General features: G+C 57.5%; 1 protein-coding gene across 1 annotated transcript in view; it reads left to right on the top strand.

The window, feature by feature from the left end:
* The window catches only part of SHC2 (SHC adaptor protein 2), a 27,396-nt gene extending 451 nt beyond the window's left edge, over positions 1 to 26,945 (top strand). Inside the window, exons 2-14 of the mRNA XM_040462574.1 lie at positions 6 to 156; positions 10,923 to 10,993; positions 12,961 to 13,021; positions 13,188 to 13,307; positions 14,604 to 14,657; positions 14,798 to 14,849; positions 14,946 to 15,072; positions 16,307 to 16,460; positions 17,090 to 17,147; positions 19,742 to 19,885; positions 21,707 to 22,017; positions 23,911 to 24,044; positions 25,566 to 26,945. Coding sequence (XP_040318508.1) covers positions 6 to 156; positions 10,923 to 10,993; positions 12,961 to 13,021; positions 13,188 to 13,307; positions 14,604 to 14,657; positions 14,798 to 14,849; positions 14,946 to 15,072; positions 16,307 to 16,460; positions 17,090 to 17,147; positions 19,742 to 19,885; positions 21,707 to 22,017; positions 23,911 to 24,039 — 1,432 coding nt within the window. The 3' untranslated portion in view covers positions 24,040 to 24,044; positions 25,566 to 26,945. The remainder of the gene's footprint in view (positions 1 to 5; positions 157 to 10,922; positions 10,994 to 12,960; positions 13,022 to 13,187; positions 13,308 to 14,603; positions 14,658 to 14,797; positions 14,850 to 14,945; positions 15,073 to 16,306; positions 16,461 to 17,089; positions 17,148 to 19,741; positions 19,886 to 21,706; positions 22,018 to 23,910; positions 24,045 to 25,565) is intronic.
* The last annotated feature ends 464 nt before the right edge of the window (positions 26,946 to 27,409 follow it).

A 27,409-nucleotide genomic window follows, 5' to 3' on the forward strand; every position in this document is an offset into this window, starting at 1 on the left:
GGCAGGGGCCCGCGGGGCGCGCGGGGGGCGGCCGGCCCCGCGGACGCCAGCGCCGACGAGTGGATCCGCAAAGGCAGCTTCATCCACAAGCCGGCGCACGGCTGGCTGCACCCAGACGCCAGGGTCCTGGGGCCCGGGGTCTCCTACATCGTGCGGGTGAGTGCGCCGGCCGGGATCCTGCGGACCACACCTCCCCCGGACCCCAGCTGGGGGCGCCCCTCCCCCACTTCCCACTCTGGGACCCTCGGACCCCTCTGCCCCCTCGTCCCTCCTCTCCCTGCCACCCCGGACCCCCACCTCCAGCCGGCTCTGCGCCGGCCGCCCCCAACCGGGAGGCTCCGGGCTCGGTGTTCCCACGGCGTCACGTGGGGAGGGGCGGGGCGAGGGAGGCAGGTGGGTGGGAGACACGCATGCGCAGGGTGAACGCGCTCCCGCTCCGTTGGCGCCCGCTTGCGTAGGGTGAACGCGCTCCCTTTGGCGCCGGGAGGGGGGGGTCTGCGGAACGCGGTCGCGGGTGGTCGCGTCCTACCGCCGGAGCCCGTTCAAAGCTCTTTCTCGGACGGCGGAATCGGAACCTGCAGAGACCTTGGCCCAGGTGGGGGGCCCGGGGAAGGGGTATCCGGACCCGGCCGCGCCCAGCCAGACCGCAGTGGGACTAGGGGACTCGCGCTGCGGTGTAAAGAGAGGGGCCCTCTTTTATCCTGGTGCTTTACTGGGAACCTTGCAAACGCACGGAACAGCCCCTGTGTACCTGCATCTACGACGGTCAGCATTTTCGCCTGTCCACTCAAAATACCTATCCTGGCGTGTAGTTTTCCTTGAAACAGAAGGAAGTAAGCGGCCGAGTGTGACGCTTGCTGTGAGATGTCCCGCACGCGTCTCCCTAGATAGCCGTCCTCCTGTACACGCACAGCTCATTGTTACGTCTGGGAAATCACCAGAGATCCCGAAGTGTCATCAAACTGGTAGTCATTCACACCCCGTCAGTTGGCCTTTGGGGACCAGGAGCCTGGAAGTTAATGTGATTGCATTTGGTTATACAACCGTGTCCAGCACCTCTCCCAGGACTGGGCTGAGTAGTGTCTCCCGCTAAATTCGTGTCCGTGGGGACCCGCGAATGCAGCCTTATTTAGGAATAGGTTCTTTGTAGAAGCAATCACGTTAAGATGAGGTCATCCTGGAGGGTGGCCCTAATGTAATGGTTGGTGTGTTTATGAGAAGAGGGCATAAGGACACAGACGCACAGGGAGAAGCCACGGAGGACGGAGGCAGAGGCTGGGGTGATGCAGCCACAGTCCTGGGGGCACCAAGGGTTGCCGCTCGCCACCACTGGGAGCTGGAGGAGGCAGGAAGGACCCTCCCCTGGAGCCTGCAGACGGAGTGCGGCCCTGCCTCCACCTTGTTTTCAGACTTCTGGGCCTCCAGAACTGGGAGCATGTATGTTTCTGTTGTTGTAAGTGGCCCAGTTTGTGGTACTTTGATAGGGCCGGCCCCAGCAGAGGACTGTGCCCCTGATAGGGTGGACGTTCTGGATGTCCCAGACACTCCGTCCACGTGGGGTCCAGGTGTGCGACATCACATCTCAGGGGGCCTGTTAGATGTGTAGAGCCTCAGGCCCAACGCGGAGTTGTTGAGGCTGTGGACCGCCCCACATTCTGGATCTCTTTTCTCACGGCGTCTTTTAACTGGGTTCTTTGCCCTTTCCCTCCCTGAGTCCTGGCAGTGGGTCCACAGGCTTGACTGGATTCAGAAGTGGCTTTGTAGCAAGAGTGTCTCGTGGGTAGTGCTGTGGACTTGACAGGGGAGCTGTGTCTGCCCACTGGCTGTGACGGCAGGCGTGTAGGATGTTCAGAGTTCAGATGCTTGCGTTGTGCGGTGCGGGGTGTTGGGTTCTTCCAATGATCATGACATTTTTGTCAATGCAGCAGGTATTTAATGCATGCCCACCCTGCCAGGCACTGACAATCTGGTCGGAAATGGGGAAGATCTGGTGCCTGCCCTTACAGGGCTTACATTCTAGAGGGAGACACTGACAGTAACTAACCAAGAGAACACATAAATGGAAGGTGCAGGCAGGTGCTAAATTACGATGCAGGAACGAAAGTACCAGAGTGAGAGACTGGGTGGTCACCTCAGCAGGGGCGTTAAGGAGAAGGCATCTCTCGGCAGATGACATTTAAACTGAGACCCGAAGCTGTGAGGCCCCAGACACGAAATGACTTGGGAAAGAGAGTTCCAGGCAGGGGGCAAAGCAAGTGCAGAGGCCCAGTGGCAGGGAATGAGTTTGGCGTGTTTGGGTAACAGCAGGAGACCTACATGGAGCTTAGAGAAGGAGAGATAAGAGATTTGCTGGCAAGTTTGGCTGTAGATGGTTTTAAGCAGGGGTCGCAGGGTGGAGTTGGGGGTTTGAAAGGGTCTTTCTGGTGGCGCTATGGAAACGGGGTGGGAGTGGGGGCTGGAAGGGCAGCAGAGAGACCCAGGAGGGGGTGAGGGGAGAAGACCTGGACCCGGGCAACGTGAGGGTAGAGAGAGGTGGGGACAGGGTCTGTGTTGGAGATGCAGCCCAGAGGGGTCTCCGACTGACAGATGAAGGGCCCTGACCCTGGCCTGTCGGAGGGCCCCGTGGGGTCCGAAACAGCCTCGGCCCCCCGCTGTGTTTGCCTGGGAGCCTCTCTCCGCGCCTACGTCACAGAGCCAAGTAGCGCCTTTTGGTTTACAGAGCGGCATGAGGTTAAGGCAGGGGGCAGGCATCCCTCAGGTCACACCGGGATTGGCTGGTCTGAGCAGGACTCTTTCACACTAGGACCCTGGGACTGCAGAAGAGGATGTATGGTTCCCATTTTGTAAGTTGGGAAACTGAGGCACAGCGCGGCAGAGCGTGTCCACAGATGCGGAGTGAAAATCCAGTACCAGACCTGGAACTAAGGTCCCTCCCACAGAGCCTGAACTCACCCGTCTGTCAGATACTAGGGCAGTTGACAGATTGACAACCCCAGAGACATCCCGTCCTGGGACCTACAGATGTGTCCCCTCACACAGCAGAGGGGACCTTGTCCGGGCCCCTGAGGCAGGGTGACCCGGGGTGCCCTGGGGGCCCGGCGTCCTCACGAGAGGGAGGCAGAGAGCCGGGCGGACCCCGCGCTGCTGGCCGTGAGGATGAGGAGGGGCGGCGGGCCCAGGATGTGGCGCCTCTGGCAGCCGGAAAAGGGGGACATGGGGCTCCCTGGGGCCCCAGGGGAACCGGCCCTGCCCACGCCTGGGTGTTGGCCAGGAGGCCCGGGTCCGACTCCTGACTCCAGAACTATAAGGGGATAAGTTTATGTTAAATTTGTAGTCTTTTATTGTAGCGGCAAGAAGAAGCTAGTATTTCAGTCGGCTCACGTCCCTGACGTCACAGAACCGTCACAAAAGCCTAGAAGGATCCCTGTTTGAGATGAGAAGGCCCAGCCCCGGAGAGCAGAGATGGGAACGTGGCATCTGAGTTCCAGGTGCACCGTGTTCAGTGCTGTGTGTAGATCGGGGGGGATTACCCTCACAACTCTGAGGGTTCCCACCCATTTTATACGTCAGGAAGCCGAGGCACGGCGACGTCCAGGAACCTACCAGGAGCGCTGTCCTGGTGAGGGTCCTGGCAGCTGCGATGCCTTCAGCTGTGTCGCCACACCCTGACTCAGGACTTGGAGGTAAAAGATGTCGATTGTCGTATGTGAGAAGAGACCCCGGGTGGACGGCGCTGCGCTTACCTCAGCAGCTTGGTGACCTCATCATGGATTCAGGCTCTTCTCTTGTGTTGGGGTGAATGGTGTCCCCGTGTTCAGGTCAACCTGGAACCTCAGCACACGGTCTTGTTTGGAAGTAGGGTCTTTGCAGATGTATGACCTGAGGATGAGGCCATGCTGGAGGAGGGTGGGCCCTGAATCAGTGACCGGTGTCCTTGTGAGCCGCGTGAGGGCCGGAGAAGGAGGCCACACGAGGGAGGCGGAGATTGGAGTGACCTGGCTACACCAGGAGCTGGACAGCAGCAAGGACCCTCCCTGGAGCCCCTGGAGGGAAGCACTCTGCACCACTTGGATGTCAGGCCTCTGGTCTCCAGACTCTGAGGGCACGTGCTTCTGTTGTTTCAGGCCGCCCAGTCTGTGGTGCCCTGTTACGGCCTCCCCAGGAGACCTCCCCAGGGGGTCCCTAGAGGAGAGACGGAGAGTAGACGCTGGGAGCCAGGGGTGCGGCAGGGGGCTGGGAGTCAGTGCTTCACGGGACAGGGTCTCAGTCTGGGGAGACGGAAAGTTCTGGAGACGGGTGGCGGGGGCGGCGGCGCGACAGTGTGAGTGCGCTCGATGCTGTTGAGCTATGCGCTTAGAGACGGTTACGGTGAGGGGCGCCGGGCAGGCTTGGTGGAGCATGCGACTCTTGATCTTGGGGCTGTGAGATCGAGCCCCACATTGGGTGTGGAGATTACTTAAAAATAAAATCTTTAAAGAAAAAGAAATGGTTAAGGTGGCAAATCTTATGTGTTTTCTACCACAGGAAGTGAACAGAAGTTGCCTCCCATGGCTTGGGTTATGATTGAGACGAGTTAAGATTGGGGGCACGGTGGTCACACAGGGTTTCCCACATACACGAGAGCCTGCAGGCCATTCTGAAGTCCCTGGGGACCTAGGGCGGTTGGCATCAATGGGAGACTTCCCGTGTTAGGAGCAGGGCGCCCCCGCTTTCTGAAGAGCTCACACTGGTCGTCTTGCAGGCCGTCCCTGGGTCTGTGTCTGACTGGTGTTTGCTCACGATTGGGCTCAGGTTGTGCGTTCTGGGCGAGCAGCACAGAGCTGTGTCTTCCCCACTGAGCAAAGCAGGAGGCAGGGACGGGTGCCAGTCCCGATACCGGTTCTGGAAACTTGTATCGCTTGGTGTACTGGTACGAATGGCGTTCCCCCAAATTCGTGTCTGCCAGAGCCTTAGGATGTGACTTTCTTTGGAAATAGGGTCTTTGCAGACGTAATCTAGTTTAGATGACAGGATGCCGTAAATCTACACGACCGGTGTCCTAAAAGGAGAGAAGTTGGACACAGACACACATGTGACGACAGGGGCAGAGACTGGAGTGTGCCTGGCAGCCGAGGACATCCGGCCACCCCCGTCAGAAGCTGGAGGACGCAAAGCGTCAGCTCCCCTGGAGCCCTCGGCTGCAGTGTGGCCCTGCCCATGCTTTGGGTTTGGATGTTTGGCCTCCAGAACTGAGAGAAAATAAATTCCTGTTGTCCTAAGCTGTCCGGATTGTGGTGCTTTGTTACGGTGGCCCCAGGACACGGACACACTGTCACGCTGGTGAATTTATTTCCTTTGTAATTAGTAAGTGTCTGCGGGGATGTAGTGTGTGTGTTTGTTTGTTTTTTTTTTTAATCCGACCTTTAAAACTTAAGGGTGACAAGCATAAAGCGTGTGAGGGCGTGTCAAGCTCATCGTGTCTGCTTGGGCACCTGTAGTGCGGCAACACCAAATCAGATGTGCCCGCGCGTCCCCCCAGGGGCCTGCAGCCTCCCACCCCCACCACCATAGTTTGGTTTTGTCTGTTCTAGAACCTTTCTGGGGAGGGGGGTTGAGAGGCTGTGCAGACAGCCTGGTTCCCAACACGCTCCCACTGATTTGTCGTAGCAGAAATCGACAGCTCTTGCCTGGATGGACGCTTCCCGTTCCGGTAATGATGTTTACTTCAGTGGCCGTTAGGAAAACACTGTTGCGCATCAAACCGGAGTCTGATGGTGCAGAAGGCGGTCTCCTCTCTTCCTCATATAAGCTAAAAAAAAAAAAAAAGATATAATTCAGTACCATAAAATGTGCCAGCTTAAATTGTACAGTTCAGATTTTTAGTACATTTATACAGTTTGTGAAACCCTCACCATGATCTAATCCTAGGACATTCCTCACCCTGAAAGGAAGCCCTGTCCCCATTAGCATTCACCCTCACTCCCCTTCCCCTCCCCCGGCCCCCACGAGCCCCCCTCCCGTCCGTGGATGAGCCTGTTCTGGACGTTTCACACACGCGGACTCACACCCCGTGTGGCCTCTCCTGTCGGGTTCCCTCCCTGAGCGTCGCGTGTTCGGGTCCGTCCGCGGGGCGGCGGGGGCGGGCGCCTCACTCCTGCTCGCGGCCGAGGGACGTTTGTGTGCTCGGGGGACGCGTCGTATCGATTTGTTCATCCATTGATGAAAATTTGAGTCATTTCCTGCCATTTCCTTGAAAAATAAACCCAGTTATGTTTATAATTGGAATTTATTTAAAATGAAATGTTAAGTGAACAATAGTATGTGCCGTGTGGCACGACTTGAGGAGGTAGATGAGGGCGGTGGGAGCTTGGCCCCGTCCCCTTCTGGGCCTCAGTTCCCCCACTGGTAAATCACCCCTTCCCTGTAGCGTCCTGGGGTGGGCTCTGGGCTGCCCTGGTTTTGCACGTGCACAGGAGCAGGTGGGACGCAGGGCCATTCAGGGGTGTCCTGACCTTCCGTGTTAGTGTCCTGGGGCGGCTGCAACACATTAGCACAAACGAGGCAGCTTAAAACACAAGAGTGTTCTCTCCTGGTCCCGGGGCTCGGGGTCTGAGACCCAGCCGGGCAGGCTGGTTGCTTCTGAGGCCCGGAGGGAAGCACCTGTCCCGGCTCTCCCGGATTCTGGAGGTGCCGGCCTCTCGAATTCTCCACACTCCACCTCCAGCCTCACACACCTCCCTCTGCCTGTGTCTTACTGGGACACTTGTCTTGGATTTGGGGCCCATCCCATCCACAGGCTCCGGGGGTGAGCACGTGTGTCCACCTTCAGGGGGCCAGCCTCCAACACACCACGGCTGACGTTCGGTGAGTTTGGGCTTCTAGGACAGAGGTCACACTCGCTGGCAGACCCAAGGCTGAATTTGACCTCGGATCTTCTCCCACGGCCTTGTCTTTATGTTTGTTTTAATGTGTATTTATTTTTTGAGAGAAGGGGACACAGGACGAGTGGGGCAGGGGCAGAGAGAGAGGGAGACACAGAATCTGAAGCAGGCTCCAGGCTCTGAGCTGTGAGCACGGGCCTGACCCTGACCTCGAACTCACGACCTGTAAGATCATGACCTGGGCCGAAGTCAGAGGCTTAGCCCCCCAGGCACCCCTGAATTTTTACTTTTAAGGAGAAGGCAGTGGGAAGGGGCACCTGGGGGTTCAGTCGGTTAAGTGTCCGACGTCAGCTCAGCTCACGATCTCCCGGTCCGTGAGTTTGAGCCCCGCGTCGGGCTCTGTGCTCACAGCTCAGAGCCTGGCGCCTGCTGTGGCTCCAAAGTCTTGGATTTCTGGTCTCTTTAAAGAAGACTCAGGTGTCTGGCAGCACTGGGCCCTCTGGCTATGGAATATGCAGTTTAGCCCAGTCCCCACTCCTTCCTGTTGTGCAGTGGGGAGACTCCAGAGCCTAAGGGCATGGGTTCAAACCCCGCATCTGCACCTACCAGCTTATGACTTTTACTGAGCCTCATTGGGCCTCTGTTTCCTGAGAGTGGCCGTTCCACCTAACAGTGGTCATTCCAGCATGGGGACGTGAGTGCTGTCATTAAGAGAAGTAATGTGTGCAGCATGCTTGTGTGATAAGTGGGCTGTGATCCATCAGTGTGGGGGGGCTCACCTCTCTGCTGGCCTCGCCCGCCTGGCCCTGTAGGGATCTGTCCCAGGGTAGCCCCTTTGTATCCCCTCTTGTGTGAGCTCCCCCTTCCCTTCATCTAAGGAAGGGCCGGGGGCACACTGGAGGACTTCAGCCTCACAGCTGGGGAGGGCTGGCATGAATTAGGTGAGTCTAGGGAATTAGGTGGTATGGGAATCAGAACCTGGGCCTAGAACACCGAAACCCACCAAAGCTGTCCTCTCAGTGTGCAGATCCACTCCTCGGAGCAGCAACCACAGCAAATTCCCTTTGAGGTCCCCTGTGTGTAACACATGCCTGGCATATAGGCCGTGCCCATCCATCTGTCCATCTGTCCATCTGTCCATCGGTCTACCTGTTCATCCATCCATCCATCAGCCAGCCAGCCAGCCAGCCAGCCAGCCGGCCATCTTCCCTTCCACCCATCCATTATCCATTTGTTCACTCATCCATCCATCTGTCCATCCGTCACCCTTTCATGCATCCATCCACCATCCATCCATCCATCCATCCACCCAAGAGAAGGTGAAACAGATCTGTTCACTTCCCTACTTAAAAGTCTCCCATGCCTCCCCAGCTCGCCCAGCATGAAACCCAGACCTTCAGCATAGCCCCAGGGCTCTGCAGCCTTCTTGCCCAGATCCTGCTATCCTTCTTAGCTCTTTGTGCTCTGCTCTAGCTACACTGGAGTGAGCCTGCAGCCTCTTCAAACTTGTTCTCACGCGTGGGCCTTGTAGTGGCCATTCCCTTTGCCTGGGTCTTTGCTCGCCTTGCCCCTTGTCTTCTGGTCACTACCTCAGGTAGCAGTCGCTGTGTAGCAAATCATCCCAAAGTCTAGTGCAGGACAACAAACGTTATTTTTTTGTGGTTTTGTGGGTCAGCTTGAGCCGATCTCTTCATTCCCATGGCAGCTGGCCAGTGTCAGCTGGGATGATAGGGATGGGGACGTGTCTGTTCTCACAGAGCAGGCTGGCCTAGCAGGGTCTCAGGGACCTGGGACTAGTGAGGGGACAAGCTCCAGGGCACAAGGGCCTTTCAGGCCTTGGCTGCGTCACCTTTCCTGACATGCCATTCGTGACCTGTGTCATCTTTCCTGACATACAAGGGCCTGGATAGGGGGAGGGATAGAGGGAGGGATGGGGGTGGGTAGGGACGGGGAGGGGAGGAGGGAATGGGGTGAGGGACGGCTTGTGAGCATAGTTTCAGTCTGCCAACAGCATGCGGTTTCTCCCCTGGAAACAACCACTTTACCATGCTAGAATCTGCTAGAATTACTCATCTACTCGCACTGTGTATACTCGCATGTGTGCACATCTTCCCCCTTGACCCCTTGTCCGAGGGAATCGTGGCTCACTGTGACCTCTATTCTGCACCTTGTCCCTGCTGTTTAATAATATACCTTGGAGATAATTTCTTGTAAGTAAACAATTCTTGTCTCTTTTTACAAATGCATACTCTTCCATGTCAAGAACGATTTGTTTAGAGTTAGCAAGCATACAGGGCCCCCAGTTAAATTTAAAGTTCCAACGAATACCAATAATTTTTGGCGTAAGTATGTCCCCTGCACTATTCGGGGCATACTCACACTAAGAAATATTCATTGTTTAGTGGGAATTCCAGTTGGCCTGCAGTCATGTATTGGGTCGCACAAGCCCAAATGTGTTGTTTTAGGGTGTCTCTAATTTCTTGCTGATTTGTTCAGTTCTACAGGTCCAGCGGCAAGGGGGTGCGTGTGCAAAAGCTCTCCCTGAGGGGAGACTGAGGCAGGAGACACAGAAGAGGGCCAGGTGTAGGGAGCCAGCCCCTGGTGCCAGCACCAGGGGGGGCCCAAGGGCAAAGGGAGTGGGTAAGCGCGGATCCATGGGGGCACCAAGCACCTGTCCACCTGTCTCCCTGTAGTCCTGAGCTTGGAGCCCCGTGGAGTGGGCGGAGCGTGGGCCACCCCACACAGTGACTTGTGAACACAGTGGCAGTCCCTGGGCTGATGTATGTGTGGGCTAAAGTCCTAAAAATGGAGTTTCAAGGTCAAAATGTATGGGCATCTATGATTTTTAAAAAATTGAGGTAAAGTTGACAAAATTAACATTTTATTTTATTAAAACAATTTTTAATGTTTATTTCTGAGAGGGAGAGTACAAGTGGGGGAGGGGCAGAGAGAGAGAGAGGAAGACACAGCATCTGAAGCAGGCTCCGGACTCTGAGCCTTCAGCACAGAGCCCGTCATGGGGCTCGAACTCACAAACCGCGAGATCATGGCCTGAGCTGAAGTCGGACGCTTAACTGACTGAGCCACCCAGGCACCCCGACCATTAACCATTTTAAAGCGTACAAAGTGTAATAGTACTAAACAGTACATTCGCAAGGTGGTGCAACCATCACCATTATCTGGTTCCAGGACATTCCGTCACCCTAGAAGAAACCTGTCCTCATTAGCCATCATCCCCTCCCCTCCCCTAACTGCTGGCACCTGCCAACCCTCTCTGTGTCTGTGGATTTACTTGCCTGGACGTTGCACAGACAGGGAATCACAGGACAGGTGCTGCTGCCACGTGGCCCTCAAGATGCTGTGCCAGATGCCCCCCAGCACACAGGCACTAGCTGGAAAGAGGCTTGTGGCCCTAGTCTGGTCCCCGCTCCCCCTCCCTGGGAGCTCTGCTGACTGTTTCTAACTCCTCTGTCCCTCTGCATTGTCTCTTGGAGGTTCTGAACTACCTTTCCGTGGACATGGTGGCCTAGGCAGGAGTTAGCAAACTTTCCCTGTAAAGGGCCAGACGGTCAATGCGCTGGGTTTCACAGGCCAGATGGTTTCCTCCCAGTCTGCTTGCAGGCCCTGTGCTGGGTTCTGGGGCTACAGTAGTGACAGGAGCATCACCAGCCTGGTCTTCCTGGGCTCACACTCTAATGCAACAGGAAGGGAGAACAAGCAGCTGATGGTTAAGCCAAAGCGAGACTGAGCCTGGGGGTCCACCAGCTTCCGTGGAACAACTTGCTTAGCATCAGGGAAGGGGGTTCTCTCTGAGGAGGTGACACTGAGCCTGGAGATGGGGAAGGAACCAGTGCACACGAAGATGGGGAAAGGGAGCAGCAGGGGCACAGCAGGTGCAAAGGCCCTGAGGCAGCAAAGCTGGACATTGCTGAGGACGGGGCTGGAGATGAGGGTGAAGAGCTCGCTGCAGGGAGGGCTTGGATTCACTTGTCACCTGACCCAGGCTCTGCTGGGCTCGTGCTTAGGGCCTGCCTGCTAATTGCTTCTTCTCTCTTCTCTTAGTACATGGGCTGCATCGAAGTCCTCCGCTCCATGCGCTCTCTGGATTTTAACACTCGCACCCAGGTGACCAGGTGAGCCTTTGAGACCGGCTGCTGTGGGGCCAGGGCCTCGGGGCAGCGGAGGGAGGGCTGATGTGAGGCTTTGGAGAGGTGGCAGCAGCCGCTCAGACAGTCTGCGCAGTGACATTCCCTCCTGCCTCACGGCTTGGAGAACAGTGTGGCGGGACTGAGAATGGCCTTGTGGCGGGTCATAAGCTGACTTCCAGCTCTGTCCTGCCGTCCAGTTGTCTCTGCTCCCCAGACCCCGGATTCTAATAGATATGACACCTGGCGCCTTGCCGTGTGCGAAGTCCACAGGCGTGCTGGACCCGCGGGTGCTGGCTGGTGTCCGGCTAGGACTCAGGTCAGGCCTGGAAGGGGCTAGGAGCTGGTTCTGGGTGGCACCTCCGTTGTCCCTGCTTTTTTTGGTGCAAAGCACATCGATCTCGTGATGCTCTGAGCTGCCAGGAATGAGTCATGAAGAGGCTTAGGGATCCACGTCCATTTTGTTTTTTAATGTTTTATTTATTTATTTATTTATTTATTTATTTATTTATTTTGAGAGAGAGAGAGAGAGAGAGAGAGAGAGAGACAGAGAGAGAGAGAGAGACAGAGCATGAGCGGGGGAGGGGCAGGGCTGCCAGCTGTCAGCACGGAGCCCCACGCGGGGCTCGAACGCATGGACCCCTGTGAGATCATGACCTGAGCCCGGCCACCCAGGCGTCCCAGGATCGATGTCTTTCTGCATGTGAAAACAGGCCATTCACTGTAGACATAAAAACACTCTACTGAGTTGTAATTCACACATCAAACAATTCATGCACTTAAAGTCCACAACGCGATGTGTTTTGGTTTCTTCACAGAGGTGTGCCTGTTCTGGACGTTTCCCAGACGCGGACTCACACCCCCTGTGGCCTCTCGTGTCTGGTTCCTTCCCTGAGCGTCGTGTGTCCAGGGTCTGCCCGCGGGGCGGCGGGTGCGGGTGCCTCTCATGCCTGCTCCCGGCTGAGTGATGTGCGCGTGCGCGGTGGAGGGGTGTCCGCGTGCGGGGTGGACACGTTCATCTGTGGACGTGCGCGTGCGCGGTGGATGTACCTGAGTGACACGTGCGTGCGCGGTGGTCACGTTTGTCTGTGGATGTGCGCATGCGCGGTGGACACACCTGCGTGATGTGCGCGTGCGCGATGGACACGTTCCTCTGTGGACCTTTGCCTGCACGGTGGACGCATTGTCTGTTCAACCTGTCAATGGACACTTGGGTGGCTTCGACCTTTTGGTGATTGTTGTGACTCGTGCTGCTGTGAACACGCGTGCACAGGTTTTGTGTGCACGTGTGTTTTCATGTCTCCTGGGATGGAAGGTGGGGTGTCGGGCTGTGTGGTGTCTCCACATCTCGCTGTTTGAGCAGCAAGACCTTTCCCGCCGCGCCTTTTCGCGAAGGTGTGAGGGCCCCGGCCACTTGGGGCCCAGCACGGTCCCTCTGACCTTCAGGGCCCGTGAAGTCCCAGTCCTCCCCGGGGCTAGCGGTTTCACAGAGGTCTGTCTCTTAGTCTGGCGAGCCCAGAGCAGAGGTCACGCTCTCATGCCACAGCTGGGGATCTTGGCTGGCCTGTGGCCGCATGACACTTGGGGTCCAGGCTGAGGCCCTATGTCGTTGGCTCCCCTGAATCTCACCCCTGTGGTTTGGAGTTGGGCCGTGGCCCAGGGATGTGTTGATCACTGAGAAGGAAGCCCCAGAGGGCAAGAGCTGAGGTCGGTATGTGCATGGGTATCTGCCAGGTACAAACGGGTTGGGGGCTGAGAGCCCCCGGTCCATGGCTCTGTTCCTCCCTCCTCTCTCCAGGTACCCGCTTCCCTCCCTCCTGTGAGCCCCTTCCCAGCTCAGGATCCAAGTACTTTCTCTGCCCATGGCTTCTGCCCCCCACACTCCCTGAGCTCCTACCCCCTCCCCAAGCCCCCCTCTGAGTTCACTAAGCCTCCTCCTACAACCCCCCACACAGGGAAGCCATCAACCGGCTCCATGAGGCAGTGCCTGGCATCCGGGGCTCCTGGAAGAAGAAGGTGGGTGACGGGCTTGTGGTCCTGGTGGGTGTGGTTGGAGCGGGGGTGGGGGCGCCGTGGCCTTCCTGGATCTTGCCCCAGCTGGAGCCCCTCTGCTGCCCCACCTTTCCCAGTGCCTGGGCTCCCCACTCTGCAGGCCCAGCACTGCCCTCTGCCCTGTCCCCAGGCCCCGAACAAGGCGCTAGCCTCCATCCTGGGCAAGACCAACCTGCGCTTCGCTGGCATGAGCATCGCTGTGAGCATCTCCACCGACGGCCTCAACCTGTCCGTGCCTGCCACGCGCCAGGTGAGTGCCGCCACCCGTGTCCTCAGCCCCCAGCAGCCCCCCGTGCAGGGCAGGTCCAGGGTCCCGTGGGCAGAGCTGGAGAGATGGCAGGTGTGGGGCTGTGTGTGAACATGTTCACCTGGAGATGTGCTGAGGCCCCGCCTGCGCCAGGAGCCGAGCTGCCCTCATGGCACTCACAGTTGGCACGAGTGCAGGGGTGGGGTGCAGGGAGGCTGCTGAACCCCCACAGTGCCCAGGACACCCCCGCCGAGGTGGACCCCACCCCATTGTCAGCAGTGCTGAGGGTGAGAGCCCTGGCCAGGAATCTTCTAGTGGAAACAATTCAGCAAAATAATATTGCACAGATAAGGGAATAATTACAAATTCTAAAAAGCATTGTGAGGCCAGGAAAGGGGTGCTGTAGGTGTGCACAGGGCACTGTAACCTAGCAGGGGTGTCACGAAGGGCTTCCTGGAGGCGGTGATGCTGGCTCCCAGGGAGGAGGTGAGGAGAGATGTCCCAGGCATAGGTCACCCTGTGGGGAGACAGAGCTGGAGAGGTCAGTGAGGTTCGTGGTGGGGAGTTAGGACTTGTCCAGACAGCACTGTGAGCCTGGGAAGAGCAGTGATGTGGGGGCACCGCGGAGGGAGCCCAAGCAGGGCATCTGTGGAGCACCTGGTGAGGCGGCCGCTGCTCCCTGGGCCCTGAAGGAACATGAGCACTGAGGACAGCAATGGGAGGTGGCAAATGGATGCAAATGAGCATGCGAATGAACACGGAAACAGGCCTGCTAGTGTGCACCAAAAACAAGCATGCAAATGAGCAAGCAAATGCAAATGAGCGTGCAAATGAGCACGCAAATGAGCACACGGATGATGATGCCCGGGCGCTGGTGCCAGAACAGAGCCTCCGGCTCTTCCCTCCTGTGTCTCCTCCAAGCCTCCATGGCTGCCTTGGCTGTGCCAGATTAGTGCGCCGTCCGCGGTGTGTGTCTGGGTGGACACGCGGGCCAGAGCACCAGGCGTGAGGGCGCAAAGATGGGCTTGAGTGTGTGTGACTGCATGTGTGAGCATCTGTGTGTAGGAGGGCGTGTCCGTGTCTGTGCACAGCTGCAGGCATTTCTGTGCGTCTGTGCACGTCTGCGGGCATGTCCGTGCGTCTGTGTCTGGGTGTCAGACGTATGCACGTGTGAGGGTGGTGGGCGTTCCCCATCCAGCCCTTTCCTGGTCGCTTCTCTGTGGCCCTGGCCTGGTGAGCCTGCCCCCTTCCCCGGCCCCGGGACTGTGGCCCCCCATGACTGTGTCTCTCTCCCGCCAGGTCATTGCCAACCACCACATGCAGTCTATCTCCTTTGCGTCGGGAGGTGACACGGTAAGGCCAGGGACTGGGGGGGGTAGACTTCTGGTCCTGTCTGTGCCCTACGGCCCCATGCCCATCCACCCCTGCCCCCTTACCAGGCCGGGGTGGCCCTGGCAGGTCCAGCCCTCCCACTTGTCCTCTCTGTCCCCCAGGACATGACTGATTATGTGGCCTACGTAGCCAAGGATCCCATCAACCAGAGAGGTGAGGTCCCAGTGGGGGCGGGCGGGGGGGCCCTGTGGGCTGCTGTGCCAGTGGGCCGAGGCTACGCTGATGCTACGTGACCGTGACCCTCTGCAGCCTGCCACATCCTGGAGTGCTGTGAGGGCCTCGCCCAGAGCATCATCAGCACCGTGGGCCAAGCCTTCGAGCTGCGCTTCAAACAGTACCTGCACAGCCCCCCCAGGGCGGTCCTGCCCCCGGAAAGGTACCAGGCCGCGTCCTCCACGTCTTCCCAGAGACATCGTGCCACCTGACCAAGGCCAGATGCGCAGTCCCTGCGCTCACCATCTCCACCCCGGGTGTGGGCCTTCGCTTTGTCCCTCCTTCCCTCTCTGCCCCCTGTGGGCACGCGGCTCCACTGCCCGGTCGCCACACCCTCCTCTATAAAACCCGGGTGAAAACAGCCCGCGCCTGGGCTGAGGCGAGGATTAGGGGAGCCAGTCAGCGGCTGTGGTCATCACCAGCCTGGACGGGTGTGGCCAACGCTTCTGCAAAAGGGCCAGTCGGTCTGTTCAGCTTCCTGGGCCGGAACGCCTGCCTCAGCCATTGTGGCAAGAGCGGCTGGGGACCACGCGTGAAAAGATCAATGGGCTGCCTGCCAGCAAAACTGTGTTTGTAGGCGCTAAATTCGGAATTTCATGTAATTTTCACGTGTCACCAAATATTGTTCTTTGGATGTTCTCCTAATCGCTTAAAAGTTTTGTGGCTTAAAAGAGTAGAAAGCATTCTTAGCTCCTAGGCTGCGCGCATGCAGGCGGGGGCCAGACTTGCTGAGCCCTGCTTTTAGCTACTCAGTAGCTCACTGGGTGGAAACTTGCCAGACTCAATGACGGACAGGTGAACGTGTTCGGCGTACAAACGTGCTCCCGTTAAGGAATAGGCAGCGTCTGCGGGAGTACATGCTGCCGTGCGCTTCTCCTCCGCTCAGCCCCTCACCCGCATGCCTGCGCCACGCGGGCTCACGTGTCCGTCGTGTCCGCTCGCGGGGCCCTCCTCTGCTGCCTGCACCCTCGTGCCTGATAAACACTGATAACAGCCTCCCCCGCCTGGCTGTCAGGAACCGCAGTCGCCTGATCGATTTCTACAGGGGCCCTTGCAGGGCCAGATGGTGCCGAGGGCGCCCCCATCCTGGCCCCGCGGCACCGGCTCTGTGTGCCAGACCGGCACCCTGTGTGTGCTGCCTGGTGGGGGTGGGGTGGGCAGAGGTGGGCGCAAGGGAGTGGAGACCAGCTGTAGTTTCTAGAAGGCACTGGAAAGAGTGTGAGGTCCCACCTTACAGAGGAGGAAAGCGCACTGGCCCAGAGCAGGAAGGGGCTCAGCCCGGCCCACCGAGCAAAGCTCCAGCCACGCAGCTTTGGCGTCCTGGCAGGAGCTCCCTCTCTCTCTGCCCCTGAGACCTGAGGTCCCTGCCTGTGCTCCTTCTTGCTGTCTGTCCCCAGGCTGACCAGGCCCGAGGAGTCGGCCTGGGGGGACGAGGAGGAAACGGAGCACAATTACTACAACAGCATCCCAGGGAAGGAGCCGCCCCTGGGTGGGCTGGTGGACTCCAGGCTCGCCCTAACTCAGCCCTGTGCCGTCGGCGCCCTCGGCCAGGTCAGCCTCTGTGGCCCTCGTGGGGGAGGGATGGTGGGAGGTCATCTCTAGGCACTGGCTCCTTGGGCCTGACCCTGGCTTCTCCTTCTGCTCCCCTTCTCCTTGACCCTAGGGGAGGGTATCTCATGCTTCCCTGCCCCTCCTTGCCCTCCTTCCTGCCCCAGATTGCACAGACGGGTCTGGCCCTACTCCAGATGTGACTCCCACCCTCAGACACTGATCAGAGAATTCTATTGGCAGTTTAATCAGGGCCCCGAGACGAGACAGGTTTCCAGGGGAGGTGATGAGAATGTACAACCGGGAGACTGACTTTGTGGTCGGAGGACTTCCACAAGGAAGCAGTGTTTGGGCTGGGCCCTGACGGGTGAATAGGAGTTGCCCGGGAGAGCAGTGCAGGGAAGGGCATCTAGGTGAAGGGAACAGCATGCAGCAGCCAGGGCCTGGGGGCAGGGTTGGCAGGGTGCAGAGCTTCCCTCTCAGCATCTGACTTAGGTCTCCAGCCGTGCAGGAGGGCAGGGTGTTGGATGGTGGGGTGTTGGGCTGGGAAGGTCCAGCCCTCCTGGAGGGCGGGGTGCTGGGCTGGGAAGGGGCTTGCACGTGGCAGAAGGACCCCTCACTCTCTTTTTCAGGGCGTATCGCCTGCTCGAAGGGACACCCGCAGTCTGCCGTGGGACCTGGGCCCCTCAGGTAACAGTAGATGCCCTGGAGGCTCAGGGAGGCCCCCCCCCCCCCACCCAGTGCCTCTCCTCTGCCCCACTTCACTTTCACCCGCGAGATGTTGTGTGCCCCCCACGCTCTTAGTTGGTTTGTCTCTCTTCTGTACAGACTAGGTTCATTGCATTTTGGGAGGGACACAGCATTCACGTGGTTCAAAATGCCAGAGCACAGGAAGGCCTTCAGTGAGAAGTCATGGTGTCCCCCTGGCCCCGTCTGCCTATCCACCTCCCCAGTCAGGCCACCACTGTCACTAGCAGTTTCCGTTATTTTTCCAGTATTTTCCGCGGACGTTCAAGCGCATTCCAATCCATGTACTATGTCTTTCGCTCCCGCCTAGCTTTTCCCATGTAGCAATCCACCCCGAAGTTCCTTCCGCATCAGCATGCGCCCCGTGCCCGTTCTTGTTCGCGCTGCCCGCGACCCCCCCCCCCCGCCCTGCGCAGAGGGTCTCTTTTATCTCGCCTGCACTTGACTCACGGACACTTGGGTAGACTCCAGGTGCTTGCTGTGGCGTCTGCGGTGTGACGAAGGGCCACGGATGTTCGCCATTCCGCTGGTTCTGGTCTCCACACGATCCGGTCCCCTGAGGGCGGCTCCTTGTTCTCTTGTGATGAAAATCACGCGTGTCCCCACCACCCGGCACTTCGGGCTTTGGCTTTCACGAATCGACTGGGTGTTCGGCCCACGAGCACTTTGCCCTGTTACGCGGAATGAGAAGTGACGGAAGGCTGGCACCCCCTTGGCCCTCCGCTCCCAGTCGGGGCGCTCAGCCCCCCGGCTCCTCTGTGTCTCCTTTCGGGCTCGGTAAGAACAGGCACCCGCAGACATGGTGACTCTCCAGGCGTGCTGTGGGCGTCTTGGTCGCTTTGAGGTTCTTCAGTGTCAGCCTCCTGGAGCTTGCGTGCCTACGTAGCCCCTACTGGTGGGCACCGAGGGTCCCCCCCCCCCACACACGGTGTGCAGCCCCGTGTTTCTCCTGTGGGTGCCGAGCCGTGAGGCTGCTGACGTCAGAGCCTGTTAGTCACGTTACTGGAGGCTGCTAAGCTGCTCTCCGAAGCGAGGGTGCCCGTCGGTTCGCCCACCAGCCTGCTGTAGTCGCCTGTCCCCTCACAGCCTAACATCTGTGCTGGGCTTTTTTTTTTTTAGATCTTCCCAGATAATCTGGGCACTTCGCTGCCAAGCGTCAGAACCCTCGTCGACTGCCAGCACCCAGTGGTTAAAGAACCAGGTGCCAAGCTATAACGTGGCCCTTGTGTGCTGTTTGTCTGGGACATGGGCTGCTCACCCATGACTTCCAGGGCTCATAGGCACTTCCCAGCCCTGAGCCCTTGCACACACTGTTAAGACTTCTTTTTATACCTTTCTTAATTCTCTAGCCAAGAACTCCTTCCAATACATCGATGCCCCAGCTCCTGTGTCTGGGGATTCTCTCTGTCCGGATTCTACAACCTGAGTTTCTTCCCTCTTCCCTGGCCCTGGCCATGAAAGGCTGGGAGAATCCATGCCTCCTCCAGGCAGACTGGGAAGCCTGCACTGAAACCCCTCTGCCCCCATCAGCCATCCAGGCCTGGCACATGGTCAGCACTCATATTGAATCATATCTGTTTGCCAGACGCTGTTCTACGGTTTTGGTCCTCACCCCGCTTATGAAGGAGACTCCTATTCTCCCTATTTTACAGAGGAAGAGAGTTAGGCACAGAGAGGGTGGCGAACTTTCCCCTGTCCACAGAGGGCAGGTGGAGCTGGCCTGTGAGCCCAATGCCCATGAGGTTAAGGATGCAGTTGGCATACCATGGGGATTGCAAACAGTAGGGCCCTTGGGCTGGATTTGGCCACGCAGTGTGCCAAAATCATTATTTCTCTGCCAAGGATTAAAAGTGGTGACGTCTGGAAATGAAGAGACAGTTCTGAGAAAAATATGCACAAATGCCCTTTGAACCTGGGAAAAGCTCAGCCTTGCTCAAAATAAGAGAAATGGGAAGTAAGGTCCCCCAGACGCCATTTACCTGGGAACCTGTCAGACCAGCAAAAACCCAACACCCTGGGAGGGGTGAGGGCAGGGGAACAGGGCAGAGGCAAAGTGGTCAGGATCCAGCAGAATCTGAATGGGGCACTGAGTGGACCCAAGTGAGAAATCCCTCCAAGGACAATTCTTACTGTGGTTGTGGCTTTTGAACCATGCAAATGCGTTACACACTTACAATTAAGCTTGAAAAGAAAGGAAACCCTACAATAGGACAGAAACAGAAACACATGACCTATGTGTCATGTGGATAGCATAATTACAGGGGGGACAGTTCGTTGTTAGTAATTTTTAGATGGGGACATTTAACAGAAACATGGGGGTTTCTGCCATCGTCCTGCCTAGTCACAGTGGCCCCTCCCCGAGAGTGGCCCTCTAGTGCCCCACAGCCCCTGGTTGGACATTTATGGGTTTTCACTCCAGATGGCTCTGCAAGAGGGTGTGAAGTTTCCATCCGGCAGGGAGGCGGGCTTGGGCGGGGCTCCCAGGTGGGGTCCGCTGCTCCCCCAGCTGCCCCCTCCACTCCTCCTACCCTCCCCAGGCCCACCAGGGGATGGCTACGTGCAGGCTGATGCACGGGGCCCCAGAGACTATGAGGACCACCTGTACGTCAACACACAGGGTCTGGATGCCCCAGAGCCCCTGCAGCCGGAGGACAGCCCCAAGAAGGACCTGTTCGACATGCGTATGTAGGGGCAGGCCAGCCTGAGGGGGGAGGCCATGCCCCTAGCAACCTGTAGTCTGATGGGGGAGGCCCAGCCCTCTCCAGTTGGGACTTTGCAAAGTGGTGAGGGTGGGGTGGGAAGTGTTTCCTACAGGACTCCCTAGTGTGATAGGGGAGGCTCTGGTAGCCTCCCCCCACCCCCCTCCCCGGGGCTCTTCAGTCTGTTGGGAGTAAGCCAGCCTCCTCTCTATAGGGGTCCCTAGTCTGAGGGGAGGGGCCTAGTTCATGCCTAGTTCAAGAGTGGCTAGTATGATGGGGGAGGCTCAGGCCCCTGTTCTCCATGATACTCCTTAGTCTCTTGGGGGCGGGGGTAGCTCCTTACCTCTGGGTCTCCCAGTCTGACAAGGGGATTTTAGCTCCCTCCTCAGGTGACTCTGTGGCTCAAGGCAGTAGGCCCAAGCCCCTTCCACTGGGAATCCCAGCCTGGTGGGGGAGGCAACCTTGAGGGGACCCCAGTCTAATGAGGGAGGCCGAACCACATATTGATGGAGTGAGCACTTGATTCCTTTCTTCCCTCTGTGATGCCCCAGCCTGAGGGGGTGGTCAGTCTAACGGGGGAAGTTTGCGATCCAAACAGCGTCATTATCTGCAACCACGCCAATGTCGTGGTCATCCTCAGGCATGGTCATCTCCCTTCCTCGGGATGCCTCCCTAGTGGGAGAGCCCCAGGAAGCCGGCTGGAAATTTCTTCCTTCACAAAGTCTGCCAAGCCCCCTTCCCCACCATCTGACAACTGGAGAGTGTGCATGTGAGCGGGGGGCAGAGAGAGAGGGAGGCAGAGAATCCTAAGCAGGTTCCGTGCCGTCACCCAGGCCCCCTAACTGGATTTCTTATCGCAATAGGACATGGGCTGATAGTGCCCACTGTGTAGCGGTTGCCAGACTAAAGGCGTGGCCCCCGCTGCCTCCCCACAGCAGTCCTCACCTGGGAAAGGAGCTGCTCCAGTGTGGGGGCTTCTGAGGCCGGCGGTCCCCCCGGGGTGATCAGGCGGCCCAGCAGCTCTGGCCAGGCTTCCATTGAAAATTCTGGGTCTGTCTCTGATTTGTGTGGTCACACGTCCTGGTGGCTGGAGGCTGGGTTGGCTGCCCCCAGACCATGGAAGGAGTCAGGGAGGAGGGATTCCCAAGGGCGAGAAAGTGGAAGGCATGTGGGAGTGCGGGGGTCAGCGCTGGGATTCTGCCTTCCAGGGTGTCTGATCTATACTGCTCCACAGCTCCACATCCAACTTTACAGTGAGGAGACAGGCTCAGAGAGGGCGAGTGGCTTGTCCAGTGTCACACTGGTGCTTGCTGGAAGCCTCAGAAAACCCCTGCAGATCATAGGAAGCTTTTCTGTGAGAAGCTTGTCTGTAAGAGAAAGGGATGCCTGCCGCCTGCCACCGAGATGCAGTGTCGTATTAGAGGGGCTGGCGATGTCACCAGGCAATTAGTGAAACAGGCATAAACATTGGAGAGGAAGAAACGCTGACCTCATTTGCATAGATTTAACCAAATCCGTGAAAATATACTGCATAACTAATAGAACCCATTAGAGGGTCAGGAAGGTGACTGGTGACCAGGTTGGCACCACACAGAGCACACACACACCCACTCAGCGCACGGCCAGTGACATACTGTGACCTTAGGGCAAGGTCTGAGGCACCCTAGGTGCTCAATGTTGCTCAGGTCCTGGGTCGGGGGTAACCACCTGGAGCTTTTTCCTCCCAGCCCAGGCCACCCCCCTCCGCTTTCCAGCAGGAGGCAGCTGCCAACCCCGCCTCCTGCACTTCATCTTCGCCTCCAGGACCCTTCGAGGACGCTCTGAAGCTGCACGAGTGCTCTGCGGGGGCGGGGGCGGCGGTAGCGCCCCTTCCCCTGGAGGACCAGTGGCCCAGCCCCCCCACCCGCCGGGCCCCCATCGCCCCCACGGAGGAGCAGCTGCGGCAGGAGCCCTGGTACCACGGCCAGATGAGCCGAAGGGCCGCAGAGAAGCTGCTTCGAGCCGACGGGGACTTCCTGGTGCGCGACAGCGTCACCAATCCCGGGCAGTACGTCCTCACAGGCATGCATGCGGGGCAGCCCAAGCACCTGCTACTTGTGGACCCTGAGGGCGTGGTAAGGTGGCGCGCGGGGGCCGGAGGCGGGGCCTGAGGGCGGAGGGGCGGGGCCTCAGGGGGCGGGGCCGGGGCCGGGGCCGGGGCCGGGGCCGGGAGCATGGCCCGATGGACGGCCTTAGTTAGCATCTTTAGGTTTAACAAAGTAGTTTGAGGGTTACAAAGCAGATTCTGTTTCCGTTTACCAGGTAACTTAGAATTACAAAGTATTTTCCCGTTTAAGAAGAATTTCAGGGTTTACAAGGGAGTTCCCAGTCTATACGGCGTTTTAGGGGTTACAAAACCTTTTCTAGCCTCGAGGCCTTTCAGGGGTTATAAAGTGCTGTATTTGATCAATTATAAGATGCGCTTTTGCCCCTACAGTCTGTCATCACTATGCGTCTTTTTTTTTTTTTTTTGATATATTTATTTTATTTTTTATTTTTTTAAAATTTACATCCAAGTTAGTTAGCATTTAGTATGACAATGATTTCAGGAGTAGATTCCTTGGTGCCCCTTACCCATTTAGCTCATCCCCCCTCCCATACCCCCTCCTGTAACTCTCAGTTTGTTCTCCATATTTATGGGTCTCTTGTTTTGTCCCCCCACCCCGTTTTTACATTATCTTTGTCTCATGTCATCACTGTGTGTCTTACAAAGAATGATGTCTTTGAGTGTTTTTTTTTTTAAATAATGTATTTCAAGCCTCATAAACATGTCAATTTGCAAGGAGTTCTAGGATCTACAAGTTAGTAAATTTCTTCATGATGCACACTTTCCTTTCATCTATTTATTAAAAATTTCTTAATGTTTATTTATTTTTGAGAGAGAGACAGACTGCAAGCCAGGGAGGGGCAGTGAGAGAGGGAGACACAGAATCTGAAGCAGGCTCCAGGCTCTGAGCTGTCAGCACAGAGCCCGACCCGGGGCTCAAACTCACAAACTGCGAGATCATGAGCTGAGCCGAAGCCGGTCGCTTAACCGACTGAGTCACCCAGGCGCCCCAAAGTTTATTTATTTTTGAGAAGCAGGGGAGAGGGAACAATTGAGGGGGGGGGGAGCACAGAGAGAGGGAGACAGAGAATCCCAAGCAGGTTCCAGGCTCCAAACTGTCAGCGTAGACTCCAATGTGGGGCTCGAACCCATGGACCACGAGAACATGACCTGAGCCAAAGTCAGATGCTTAACCGACTGAGCCCCCAGCCACCCCTCTCTCATTTTTTTTGAAGAGACTAAGCTTAGTTCCTTTTTCAAATTCAAGTTTTATTTTTTGACATCAAGTATTTACTGAAATTCTAGTTAGTTCACATGTATAGTAAAATTGGCTTCAGGAGTGTAATTCAGTGATTCATAACACATGCAACATCCAGTGCTCATCACAATAAATGCCCTCCTTAGTGCCCATCACCCGTCTAGCCCACCCCCACCCACCTCCCTCTCTCAGCCCTCAGTTTGTTCTCTATCATTGAGTCTCTTGTGGTTTGCTTCCCTCTACCCCCCCCACCCCCTTTCCCTACGTTCATCTGTTTTGACGTCTTTGAAGCCTGCGTGGTTTTTAACCATCAGCTGTGTCTTTGAACTGCATCAAAGACACATCTGCAAAGACACTTTCTCCAAACAAGTTCCTGTCCACGGCTTCCAGGGTTTGGGACACGGACATGACTTTTTGGGGACCACCAAAAAGGGGTCTGTTGGGGACCACAGAACCCTGGTGGTTTTGGGGCCCGTGTGCATACCTTACTCTGGAATCTTGAGTCTGATTCTGTGGTTGAAGTCCTGGAAGCTTCTGACGCAGCGGCTCTCAGACTGGAGCGTGCATCAGACCCACGGGGCGGGCTCCTGAGGTTGCAGATTCCCAGTCAGCAGGCCTCTCCAGCTCCCAGTGCTGCTGACGCTGACGCCTCTGGCCCCACAGGTGCGGACGAAGGATGTGCTCTTTGAGAGCATCAGCCATCTGATCGACTACCACCTGCAGAATGGGCAACCCATCGTGGCGGCCGAAAGCGAGCTGCATCTGCGCGGCGTGGTCAAACGCGAGCCCTGAGCCAGGTGCGCAGTGGGCCCCACGGATCCCAGCTTCTCCCGTTCGCCAGCTTTTCTCTCATTTTAGAAACTAAGAAAATTCACAAAGCACACAGTTCACCCATTTAAAGTGTGCCACTCAGTGTTTTGTTTTGTTTTGTTTTTTTAGCATGTTTAGAGATGTGCAACCATCCTCTACCTAATTCCAGAACATTCTGCCACCCCAAAAGGTACCCTGTCACCATCACCCCTCCCCCAGTCCCCGGCCCCCACGAGCTCCCTTCCCATCCGTGGATGAGCCTGTTCTGGACGTTTCACACACGTGGACTCACAGGCCGTGTGGCCTCTGGTGTCTGGTTCCCTCCCTGAGCGTCGTGTGTTCAGGGTGCGCCCACGGGCAGCAGGTGTGGATGTCTCGCTTCGGCTTGCAGCCGAGGGACGTGCGCATGCGCGGGGGATGCGGTCATCTGTGGACGTGCGCGTGCGCGGTGGGCACGTGTTTATCCACTCACTGTCAGTGGACATTTGGGTGTTTCCACTTTTTGGCTATCACGGGGAAGACCACTCAGAACACATACGTCCAGGTTTTTGCGTGGACTATGTTCATGGCTCTTGGGCATATACCCAGGAGTGGAATTGCTGAGTTGCTATGGTAACTCCGTGTTTAACGGGGGGGGGCGTAGCCTGGGTCGGATGGGTGTTTCAGGAGAGGTGCGCGAGATGAAAAGGTGCACCCTTGGGCTTTTGCTTTTGGTGTTGGGAGGGACAGGCAGGTCTGGGTCTGGGTGGTTCCAGGACCTTTTGGTGAGAGACTGGGGCCTCTGGGGGAGGTGGGGGTGGTTTAGGCAGGACATGCGCGTGAGCTGCGGGTGCAGGGGGTGGTGGTGGCATGAACTGTCTTGGGGAGGAGGGAGACACAGGACCTGGGATTTGGAAGCCAGGAGCTGGGGGCTCAGCTGGGGAGGGAGGGGCTGCAAAGGAAGAGGGTTGTGGAATTTCCCCAAGGGCTCAGCAGAGAGGAGCTTCTGGCCAGGTTGGGTTGCTCTCCTGTCCCCAAGACAGCGGGGTCCCCTTCCTGCCTCCTCCCCCACCCAGGCCTCAGGCTGCAGGCACAGAAGGGGTTTCCGGTCTAGGGAAGGGCTTCTGGGGCTGGGGGTGGGCCCATGGGACACCTGAAAGGATCAGCAGGTCGGGGGCTGTGTGTTTGCACGTTTGCTTCCCTTCCCCAAGGTGTTTGTGACCCGAGAAACCATGCTGATGGCAGTAATAATAGCTATGCTCCCACCTCCCGAAACTCCACAGGCTTCCCCCGTGGTTCTGAACTGGCACTGTCGTTAGCATTGTCGTTTTGCAGAAGAAATAGCACAGGCAGGTTAGAGCACTACCCTAGGTCACACTGTAAGAACGTGGGGAGCTTTACCCCGGTCCCTCAGCCTGGAGGCCCTCACTGGGCCCTGTCACTGAGGTTCAGGGTCCCGGACGCCGGAACCTGGGTCTCTGGTTGCCGTCTCAGCTGACCCTTGACCTCTCCTTCTCTTTCTTCCCCAGGTGATGGTTCTCAGCTCCCAGCTCCTGTCCTGCTCCGCAGATGCCCCTGTTGTGGCCTTACGGGCTCCTCAGCCTCTCCCTCCGGACCCTGGTCAGGCTGGAACCGCCACTGTCTCTCCTTCCCCCGCATAGGCCTCTCTCCAGCCGTCCCTGGGCGGGGTCAACAAGGCCAAGAAATGGGGGCCCACCACCCCTTTATCCTGCTGACGCCCTGCCTGCCTCCACCCTCTGCCTGGAGTGAGGGTGTCCATACCAAAGACAGAACCTTTTCTCACCTCTAAAGAAAATACATTAAAGACAAGCAGTCCTCCATCTCCAAGCCCTGGCCAGGGCCCCCGATGGGTTAAGGAGGCCCACCTCTTTTCCCAGATGGACTTCAGCTTCTCTCCCTGGAAAGAGGGATTCCTGTCCTTGACTGGTTCAGTTTTTCCACCTGAAAAATCAGTGCACAGTTGTCTTTTATGGGGAAGAATTGAGATGCTTTGGGTCCTCAGGCCAGGGCACCTGCTGATGTTGAAGGGGCGGGTAGCCTTGGGGCCCAGCTGGGATGGGGGGCATCCAGGCAAGGCCAGCACAACCGGCTCGGGGGTGGGGGGCGGTGGGTGGTTGTGGGACTCTGCCCTCCCGGCTGCCAACCTGCATGGACATTTGGGATCTGCTGGTAACACGACCATGAGGAAATGAACCCACCTGCACATTGAGAGGCCCTCTGGCTGGAAGGCTGAGGCCAGTGTCCCAGGGGCAGAGCCAAGGCCCACGGTGTGGCCTTTCGGGGCTGGAGGATGTGGGGACTGGAGGGGGGGGGAGGGGGAAGAGGGCGCTGGGCCCGTGGGGCAGTGGTCTGCTGTCCAAGAACCCCCGGCATCTCCCTCACACCTGTTTTTACCCCGAGATAAAGCTTCCCCAACACCCCCGTCTTCCCCTTGGAAACATCTGTATTTCCTGAATGCTGCAAACCTCTTTCAAGATGCCCCTGCATGTCTGGCAAAAAGTTCTTTTCCCTCCAAACTGCTCCTGACTTCCCCCCGAATGTGGCCTGACTTCTCTCAGACCACCCCTGTCTCCGACAGAGCCCCTGCACACGGCTGTTGCTCTGCAGACCTTGCCTCACATGATTTCTGGGCTCTCCTTCCCAGAGACCGCCATCTCTCCCGGAACCCCTCCTCTGGCCCTCCTGGAGAGGCCTCCCTGCCAGGGCCACACCCCTGCCCAGGGTCTGGATCTCTGGGGAGACTGAGAGATCCGATGAGATTTCTCTGCAGTCAGCAGGCCACACCCCCTGCCCTGGGGGAGCCTGGTGAGGGTGAGGGGAGCAGCCCACACCCTGCTCTGTCTGTAACCAGGGGGGAAAGCCGTCAAAAAACAGAGCCCGAGGAGACAGACGCCGTGCCTCTTACTTTAGAGACACGGAGGCAGAGAGCTACCGGTGTGTGCACCCAACCCACGTCCACCCATCCATCCAGCCATCTATTGGGCATTCCATTCACTGGTCCATCCACCCCTCCCCCCCATCCTGATACCCTTTAGTAAGCCTGCATTCTCCTCTTACCTGCCTGGACCTCTGGTGGAGTAACAAGGATGCAGCAGGACCGGGACTGGTCCTTGTGGTCTGTCCTTGTGGAGTTAACGGCCAAGTGACGTTGATCAGCAAATCACTGCTAAGCGTGTAATGACAACAGTGAAAAGGAAAGAGTCCTGAACTTAGTGATCTGTGGGAATGACACAGGGGCTGCGATCTGGAGGATGAGAGCCCCAGATGACGAGGACAGAGTTCGAGGCAGAAGGAATGGCATGTGCAAAGGCCCTGTGGTGTCTGTGGCTCCCAGCACATTTAGGGACCAGAA

This window comes from Herpailurus yagouaroundi, unplaced genomic scaffold, assembly GCF_014898765.1.
Source record: "Herpailurus yagouaroundi ecotype Mexico unplaced genomic scaffold, PumYag 348, whole genome shotgun sequence".
Classification (NCBI taxonomy): domain Eukaryota; kingdom Metazoa; phylum Chordata; class Mammalia; order Carnivora; family Felidae; genus Herpailurus; species Herpailurus yagouaroundi.